The sequence below is a fragment of the Chrysemys picta genome, chromosome 4, assembly GCF_011386835.1.
Source record: "Chrysemys picta bellii isolate R12L10 chromosome 4, ASM1138683v2, whole genome shotgun sequence".
Lineage (NCBI taxonomy): Eukaryota > Metazoa > Chordata > Testudines > Emydidae > Chrysemys > Chrysemys picta.
The window spans coordinates 125,379,295-125,389,379 of NC_088794.1; the positions used below are offsets into that span (position 1 = coordinate 125,379,295).

The window sequence follows — 10,085 nt, forward strand, 5'->3', positions numbered from 1 at the left end:
TAAACCCTGAGGGCGTAAGTGATACATAAACCTTGTGTTGTCCCCCAGCGCAAGGGTGAACTGTACCTCCATTACATACAGTGTCCTGGATGTACAAGAAATACTAAAATGGGCCCAGTTACTGCACAGGAACTTAACGACGCTACAGCAAAGTGTGACAATCTTCTATACTGTCTATCTAGGTGCCTGCCGTTCCCATCTCAGGGAAGTGAAACACAAATAGTCTCCAGAGCCTTTCACTAAACAACACAGTTTAACCCAGTGGAGACCCAATGGTTGTGGCCAGGTCTTGTTTTCTTTCTTTAAAGCTTTGTTTTTTGTCCTCTTACACAAACACTATTATCTACCTCAATTCAAACCTGATGGGGAGGTTCAGAAAATGCTTCCAGCTAATTGTGAGTCTGATGGGCCACTCTCCATCTTTTCCCAGCTATTCTGGTCAGTGGTTGCATTCAGCACAGCCTCCCCTAGCAATTAATTGCTGTATTCACAACTCCAGGTGGTTCTACTGGAATGGGGCTGATTGAAAGAAGCATTGGCCTTCAGAGTTCCAAAAGCCCCTACAGGAACCATTATGTGCTTGGCTTGTAAGCCCCACTCGGAAAGTTTAATAATCCTACCCACTTTGATTTTTAGGGATGGGTGTGAACACAGCAGAAAGGACAACCCAAAATGTCAGCATGGGAACTGAGATTCTTTTTTGTGCCCTCCAATTCCAGAATTTACTTTTAATTTTAACTGTTGCACTTACTGGCCCATCTACATCAAAGTTAGGAAAATACAAAACATTCCCAGAAGTCTCCAAACCAACATACATCATAAATGATGTGAATTAATTCAGTAGGGTCAGTAGGACTAGTTAATACTATACTTAACTCACAACACCTGTCATCTGAGGATTTCAAAACTCTTCGCAAAAAATTAATTAAACTTCACAACATCCCTTATTATTATTACAGCTGGTTGGAAAATGGGTTTTCCCCCCCATGAAAAAATAATTTTTTTTGGCAATAATTCAAATACAAAAAATGTTCTGCCAAAATCCAGAAATATTTTGGCTGAAACCCAAAATATTTTGATTCAGAAATGCTTCCCTAATGGGAACTGTAGTTTGGATGCCTTAAGTTCCCATTCTTCTCTATTGGCTGGTGAAACTACATCTCCCATCATGCACCAGGGTTTCCCTTCTTGGAGAGGGGAGGCAGTGCATCCTGGGAGTCCCTGGCTGTGGTGCATCATGGGAGATATAACTGAACCCCTAGAGAAAAACAGGGACATGAGGAAATTGAACAACTACTCCTATGAGGCATTGGAGCAGCATATCCAAATAAAAATATTTCAGGATTTGGGCATTCAGTTTTTCAATGAAAAAAATATTTTTCTTTGGAAAGCAGACATTTTCATGAAAAAATCATTTTGTTAAAAACCCAAATTTTCCAACAGTTTTGACTGAACATTTTCAACTTATCTCATCTCCATTTTACAGGTGGGATAACTGAGGTGCAGCAAAAGATAGTGGTTGCACATTGAGTCAATGACAGAGTCTGAATCCATGACTCCTGCACTACAGAACACTTGGAGCCTGAGAGTGATGAGCAGGGGACTGGACTAGATGACCTCCTGGGGTCTCTTCCAACCCTAATATTCTATGATTCTAGGATACCAGTTTAACACCAAAGTAACTCTGCTGATTAGTGGCATTATGTCTGCTACACCCATGTCAGTTTAGAATTTGGCTTGCAAGCTGTACTCTTGAAGCTAGAAAAAACAAATAAACAAAAATGGTGGTGATTCTCTCTCACTTAAACTGATGTAGATCAGGAGTAATTCCACGGATAGCAAGCATCATAGCTGGGTAAAAGTGGTGTACGTGGGGTCAGAATCAAGCCCAAAAGATGCACCTCTAGAAAAGCTACAAAATGGAAGAAACAGTAAGAATAGTTATTTATTATTTGTGTTACAGGATCAGCGCTCTATTGGGGCAGGGACTGTTTCTTACTGCATGTTTGTACAGTGTCTAGTACAGTGGGGTCCATTTTTAGTTGAGGCCTTAAAGTTATCCTAGTAATACTACTAGTTTTAGGCAATATACATACATATAGTAAGAGACAGTCCTGTCCCAAAGAGCTTACAGTCTAAACAGACAAGGCAGACAAATGGTGGGAGAAAGGAAGTCTTATTATACCCATTCTACAGATGGGGATCTGAGGCACAGAGATTAGGAGACTTGCCCAAGGTCATACAGGAAGTCTGTGGCAGAGCTTGGAATTGAACCTAGAGTTCCTGAGTCCTACTCCAGTTCCTTAAACATAGACCCTCCTTTCTCTCAAGGACAGACTCATGATGGTAAAAATTCATATATTGTATGCACCAGTGAATCATCTGACAGAGCCATCTTTCAAATCAACAGAATGGATTTTCATTTTTAAAGAAAACATGCAGATTGAAGACTTTGTTTGCCCTGAACTAAGACCATACAAGAAGCATAACATATGTCCTTCTCTGAGAAATGCTATAGTCCAACCACAATTTATCAGGTTTCAAGCAAGAATTAGTGTGTGACATTGGCCTCAGTTATGCAAGAGGTTAGATTAGATTATCACAGTGATCCCTTCTAGCCTTAAAATACATAAAGTGTTCTACTACTTACCAACACATTGGTTGTTTTCGCCCATTTGGTAGCCAAACCGACACATCAGAGGTCTTGTAGCAGTGGGGTAGTTGGGAGCTGGAGGTGGTGGATAAATGTTTGAATAAGGATTCACATATGGTGATCTATAAACTGGATTTGTTCGGGGAATGCATAAATAGCCACCATTCTGGTTAACACACACCATATCTCCTCTACAGGCCTCAGGAATAGTCCGACATTCATCAATATCTGGAAGGATGTAATAATAGAATGGCAATTAGATCAGCAATTTCCACAGTTGGTCCTTAGTGTGACTCATGCACAGAACAGCACATACGATACGGTTTACTTGGGATTTTGCTGAATATGTGATACATGGTTTGTGCTAGGAAAAGCTAGGCTTCCTTTGTGGAGTCTCACTTTGAAGTCAGCTCACATCATAACAGGAAACAGCGCATATTTTCAACCTAGCATGTGTTCTATTTGTTCTACTTTACAATCAGGAAAAAAAAAACCTTTTCTTTTCTATAGATGCTCAGTTTAAACACTGATCCTACAGCCTGTTTCTCCTAAGGGATCTGTCCAAGCCACAACATTCAGCTCCAGATTTCAAACACTGGTGGTTTGGTTTGCCCAGCTGTGAAACTTGGATCCTGATCTGGGACTCCGCAGTGCCTCCCACACACAAAGTTTGAGATGTTCAAATCTGGGGATTTGGTTCAGGTCTCTCTTTTGTTCTGACTGGGATTTTTTGTCTTGACCTTAGAAAGATGCAGAGAGATTATTAGGATCTGAGCATTTCCTTGGCTGGGAGGGTGGAACTGCTAGGCAGCTCAGACAGGGCATCTCCGTTTTTATGTTAGTGTTTTTATCTTACTATTTGTTAGTGCATGTGGAAGGTGCTATACTGACAGCCCTGGAGACTGAAGTCCTCTGAATCCACAGAAAAGATGCTCCATGGGCAAAGTGCAAGCTTCCCTGCACTGTCCCAAAGTGCACCTTAATTCTGAACTAGAGGGTGAGAGGAACTCTCTCTGGCCTCTTGGCTGAAGCTGCCAAAAGTAGCAAGTAGTGGGTATTTATGATACTGAACCCCTGTTCTCTGGCAACTAGACTGAGCTCCCAAACTCATGTCATCACAGCCATGTGAAAAGCACTGCACCCAGTCTGAACAATGACATTTTCATATTGAAAAATGATGCAAGTGAACAATTTCCAAAGGCTTGTGCATAATTGATACAGATTTGCCAGACACTGAGAGCATCCCCTTCAGCCAAAATACACAGACAGTAGCACGTTATTAATTTAACAAAGCCAGAGGGTCTGAACCCCAGTGTAAATGAATTGATTCAGTCAAAATCCTACCTAAGCATTGCCCAGAGGCACGGTCCAGGTCAAACCCGTTAGTGCATTGCTGCTAAAACAAGAAAAGAAAGGACACTCAGTGATTGTAAAATTGGATGATGACCAAAAAACAAAAATCACATGATCATCTGGATTATTATTATAGTGCAATGTGTTCAGCACTGTACAGTATGCAAAAAATGAACAGAGTCCCTTCTCCAAAGGACCTGTGTCATGACTCTCTCATATGGGAAGTCAGCAGGCTTTGAACTCAGAACCTTCAGCACCGCAGCACAGACCTCTTGCTTTAGCTCATGCAGTAATTCTATAAGCTGGTAGCAGTAGCAGGCTGTCATTCTCTAATGGAGAAACCAATACCTAGTCTGCCAGTGGCTTAGCACTCAGTGGATAGGCCACTGGACTGGGACTCAGGAGAGCTGGGTTCAATTTCTGGCTGTGCCACCAATCTGAGTGACCTTAGGTAAGTCACCTCCCTCTCAGTTTCTCCATCTGTCAAATGGGAATAATGATACTGACCATCTGTTTTGTCAAGCACTTTAAGATCTATGGATGAAAAGTGCAATATAAGATCTAGGAATTATTATTATATCTCCTGTTAGCACTTGTCTTGATGAGGAGAAAAGGTGTGTTGTTAAAAGTCGTTAGCCAACTCTAGTGTTGACAAGGCAATATATACTTTTTAACACATGCTAAGATGGTGGAGTTGGAATCTAGGGTATAACTCAACCAGCTTAGCACACACATAGACGTGTTGCTAATACCACACCTTTAAATCCTACTGTAGACAAATCCTTAGAGGAAGCTTTTTTCAAGGGTGCAAGCTTTACAGCAGTCTCCTCACCCCACCACACAGACCATCAGCAGGGCTTGGACAGAGGTTTCCAGTATGCCAGCAGAGCCCTCTGCACATCAGCTACAGAAGAAACTCCTGTAGGCCCTCCTCCAAAGCCCAGTGAAGTCAGTTTAAAGGCAGCCATTGACTTCAATGGATTTTGGATCAGCCCGTCAGCTGGTAACAGTTTGTCAGCCAGTAGAGGGGAGCATGACACCCAATCTGTCAGTAGGTTACACTTACAGTGTAAGAAATAGGGATATTGAAGACAGGATGCACTGGAAGAACCAGAGGGCAGGAGGACGTAGTGGTGTTTTTCTTCTGGGCGTCAAGGTGAGTTTTCTAAAAATATTTTAAGTCAGTAGAAAGTGTTGCCTTGGTGAGCTGGGAAGGGAAAGTGTGTCATGCATATTTGGTAGCAATGTAAACTGCAGGTGGGAGCGATAGAGTGGAATGAACAAGACACTGATACAGGCATTTTTAAAGGGGTTAAGGGGACATGGCAGGAAATACATGAATGGTCATTTAAATATATGAAGTGAGCCCCTCCATCTACCCACAAGAGCACTCTAGGCCATCACCTACAGTTACAGATCATGTGGTGGGGAATTCTGCCGGCACTTACTTTGACATTATGAGATGTTTTAGCATCATCTGGAGGAAACCAAAGGTATTCTGATGGGAGAGTCTATTTTCAGTCTGTCATGTAAAGAACATACATACTCTGTGTGCTTTTAACCTCTTCACCTAGCTACAGTGACATGCTTCACATCTTGTGGCTGTTGTCTATGTTGGCTAGAGCTGGTTGGGAACTTTTAGATGAAAAATCTTTTCATCAAAACAGGCCAATTAGTTGAAATAAACTCTTTGTGGGAATTAGGTTGGTTTCAACAAATGTCTTGTTTTGAAAAAAACTAAAAAAAAGTTTTGAAATTGTCAGAAGGATGTCCTGTTTTGACATTTTCAAAATGAAAGAGTTCAATTTTTCAGCTGGAAATGACTGTTTTTAACTTTAATTTATAGCAAAAAGTTAAAAAGAAATTAAATGTCCAAATCAGAATGAAACATTGCAAAATTATAAAAAGAATATGTTTCAATTTACTTATTTTAAAGTAAATTTCAATTATTTTAAATTTTATTTTCAGTTTGTGAAAATGTTTGATATTTCAACTTTTCATCCCAATTCAGGATGGGAAAAAAATGCAAAATCTCTAAAATTCTCTCAGGTTGGGAAAACAGTTTTTTGCCCAGCTCTAATGTTGACAAAATATCAATTAACAAGCCAAATCCAGCCAACTGTCAATCCAACTGGGGGGAAAAAACAACTAAATTTCAAACCCTTCTGTAAAAGGTATTTGGAAACACAATATAGGACTATTACCTTCAAATCAGAGTCTAACCCCCCTAATTTACAGTGAATTTAAATGCCCAAGAACATGAAGGACTAATAAAATGTGCTTGAGCCAGGCTTAATTCAGGCAGGAACTGTGTAAACTTCTTTATGCAGCCCTACTAATGTAATATCCCTCAATCCTGAGCTCCAATGCTCCTGGATATTCCCAGGAATTAGAATGAAGACTAGGATGACATCACCAGGCTCCCAAGCCCACAGGTGAAAGGCCTAGGGCTGGACCCTCGAAGCTTTCCACACGCAGAATTCCCATTCAAATCAATGGGAATTCCAAATATGGAGGTTCCTTACTGGTAGAACTCAGGACTCAAAGCTCCTGTGTGGGTGCTTTTGCTCATTCATTTTCAAGGGCTACTTAGTTCAGAGGCAGTGTCTGGTTTTCTTTGAGGCCTGTCTTTCTCCAAGAATTTCCTGCTGAGTTGACAATCCACATTAGACTCCAGGATCCTGCTGGCTCCCATTCCTCCATGCTAAACCCTAGACCACATAACTTCCTGTTCATCTAAGCCCCAGACCACAGATTTCCTATTCACCTATCAAAGTAAGCCTCATGCTATGAAATGCTTTAGTGTAAAAAAAGTATATGTATTCAGTGTGCTCATCTCACCTGTGCTTTCCCAGGGCGTGTAAGACAGGTGGCCAGCATGAAAACAGTCAGTATCCTATAATACACATAGAAAATAAGATGTAAACATTTTGATGCACATGTTCATTTCACAGATTTAGATACAAGGCCAAATTAATCTCTGGTGTAACTCCAGTGCACTCCACGGTGCTTTACTATAGATGAATTTGGCTGATGATATATAAGATTAAGTATATGGCCCAGATTCAGAACTCTCTGAAGTCAGTGTTCTTACCCTGGACTTACATCAGTGAGATCAGAATCAGGCCCTACATATCTGTAGGCTAATCCATGTCCTTTATTATAGGCTATACACAAGCTCTTCAAAGGGTAAGTTTATAATAGTCAATGATAAAACTTTATCCCTCTGTGGAACCTGTCCTCTGAGAATGTCAAAACCCTTCACAAGCATTAATTTAGTCTACAACATCCTTAGGAGTTAGGTAAGTGTTATACACAATTTACAGATGGATAAACTGAAGCACAAACCCCACAGAGCAAGTCATTAGCAGGGCTAGACCACGCTTCATCCCCAAGAAAGTACTCTCAAAATCAACTGACTTCTTGGGGTCAGATTCTGCCTCTTTACTCACACTATTATCTTGCTCTGCAAGTAAATACATTGTGCCAGGTCATCAGCTGATATAAATCAGTGTCTTCAATGGAACCATGCTGATTTACAGCAGCTGAGAGTCTGGCCTATGTATTTCCAAAGGACTTTTTGTAAAGCAAGGAACTTCTCAGTGACAGAATCTGTCCCTTTGCTATTAAATATTTGGCTATAGACTGAGCCCTGGAAGTATGCTCTGCCCATATAAATACCCTGGCCAAATCAAAGTGTTGGATATTAACTAGTGCCAGATTTAAATCTGGAAAGAACAATAAGAAATTAATTTTATTTTGTGTACTTTAATTTCAGTGTTTTCCAGTTTCCTTATATAAAGGTCCTTTTCAATACATTTTAGAGCCATGTCTCATTTACACTGGAGACTATTACTGAATGTCTATAGTGTATACAGTATATTTCAAAAAACAACATGGGAAGCAGGAAAATTTTAGGTGGCCTCAGTTCTGCTACTTAAAGGAGCAGCCAATTTTCCCTACAGGTTCTTTTAGCTCTGTCTATGATTCGTACAGCAAGTCAAGGTACTGAACATGACCTATTAGATACATCAGACAAGACTACTCACAAACTGACAGGCACATATTAAAACACCAGTATGTTTAGTTGAGGAATAAGCACTGAAAAGTATACACGACCCCTAACATAGTTATTCATGGTGCTGTGTAACAGGCAAACGTTGCTTGTTTGGCAAGTTTTGTAGTGACACAAACAGGCAAATTCTGTAAAGACTTTCCCCTAGAAATGGAGGTAACGCATTTAAAGCACTGTATCATCCATTTAGGACTACATCTCTTTTACCTTAAACTTTAAATCCTTTTGAGGGATAGAGCACATTTTCTCAAGCATGCACTATGTACATTACTGCACGTTCATTTTGTATCTAGAAAGAGGAATAACGGAAGGAAATGAAAAGTTTTATGGCTCTATATTAAAAGTGCCCAACAGGGCTACTCTCTGATGTACAGCAAAAATTCATATCTACTTACTGACAGTATCCACAACTATACACATCCTTCAGTTTCAAGAATTAAGAGCCACTAGGTTCTTCTGAGATATGAGGAAGGTGATAGAACAGTACAGAGAATTTCCTGACGTGGGTTTGGGCTGCAATCACTACTTCAACTGACTTTACACTATCAGATCCCTCGTCCCCCTGAGACTTATTAACAGACATATAACAACCACCCAACAATATTGCTTTAAGCTGGTCCTGTTTTAGTCAGCAGACAAAATATTATAAAAGAGCAATTAACTTCTGCAACAATAGCTAGTGAAGTTTAAATCAATTACTGTGAATCATATCTGCAGAGAAAGCAGCTGTGATTTTAGCTAGAAGACCCTTCACTGTAGCAATTCAGCATTCCCAAAAGAGACAGATTCCTAAATGCAGAATACAGCATAGATCGAGACAGAAATTGCTAGAGACAGCACAGCTTTTATAACAAACAAAAAGAGCTTTACCCTCTCTCTGACCATTAAGATCCTGTCTCTTTGCAAATGGCTTTAGCAAGTGAACTGGCATAGTGACTCGTAGCCACAGACGTTTTCCATGAGTAGGTTTCCATTCAGTGAGTAAAATAGTTTGATGCACAGTACCTACCTCTTTACTTCTTGCATGTCCAACATTGGTTAGGAAAGATGGAAAAAAGGAGTCTGAACTGCTGAATAACTAAAAAACGTGTCTGAACATCGGTGTTTTGCTAGCACTTGAGTTCCTCCGTCATTTATATTCCAGAGAATGAAATACCAAATAATAGACAGGGCAGGGAGAGGTCTGCTCCTCCTCAGACACTGGAGAGAATACAGCAAAAGCACCTGGTTTTGCTTAGTTCTCTTCTGTAATTCTGCATTAAACCAATTGGAGGAGGAATGTTAAAAATGAACACTTCATTTTCTAAGTATGTTAAACAATGCAAATGGGGGCCTCAGTCTGGGGACAGCTGGTTTAGATTACAGAGCTCACCAACTGGCTAGACTCCTCACAACAATCTTGAAGAGCCTGCCAGGATAAAAGACTCACAGCTTTAAGGAAAGCCTCTCCTACTGCAAACTTTACAAGTAAACGTACCTCGTGCAGAGGCAGCATTGTTATTGGATAGAATCCCTGATCAAGGGGCTGGAAAAGGGACTGTTTTCCTTTCGTTCAGAGCAAAAATCTGGGGCCCTGTAGCTGGTGTCTCAGCTTGAATGATGAATATGCAGCACTGCAATACTTCATGCCAATGGCGTACTGATGAAAGCTCTGGCCCTCCAGGAGATGAATGACTTGAATTCATGGCAATTGCAATTACACGGACTATATAATTTTGATTTATTTCAAAACAAGAGAAAACAAATTAGACATTCCAGGGGACGTAACTGCATTGTCTGAAATTTTGGCCATTTTCAAGGTGACGCCAAACTTAAGGCTTCATTTTGTAAAATGGAAGATTTCTCAGGAAACCCAAAGCACTTTCCTTCTGTTTGCTTTAAGGCTGAAGCGTTGATTGAAGAGGGAGGAGGAGAAATAGTTTTTCAGGTGTTGTGTGACTTTGCCACAGACCTTTAGTAGGTCAAGCAGAACATGTACAGGTCTGTCGCATCTTACGCACATTT

The 10,085-nt window shown here is 40.5% G+C and overlaps 1 protein-coding gene across 1 annotated transcript in view; it reads right to left on the reverse strand.

Moving 5' to 3' along the window:
• Positions 1-9,546, reverse strand: part of FBLN5 (fibulin 5) — a 74,533-nt gene extending 64,987 nt beyond the window's left edge. Inside the window, exons 1-4 of the mRNA XM_005285410.5 lie at positions 9,091-9,546; positions 6,848-6,902; positions 3,998-4,049; positions 2,651-2,881 (exon numbers count right to left, since the gene is read on the reverse strand). Coding sequence (XP_005285467.1) covers positions 2,651-2,881; positions 3,998-4,049; positions 6,848-6,902; positions 9,091-9,116 — 364 coding nt within the window. The 5' untranslated portion in view covers positions 9,117-9,546. The remainder of the gene's footprint in view (positions 1-2,650; positions 2,882-3,997; positions 4,050-6,847; positions 6,903-9,090) is intronic.
• Between the last annotated feature and the right edge of the window lie 539 nt (positions 9,547-10,085).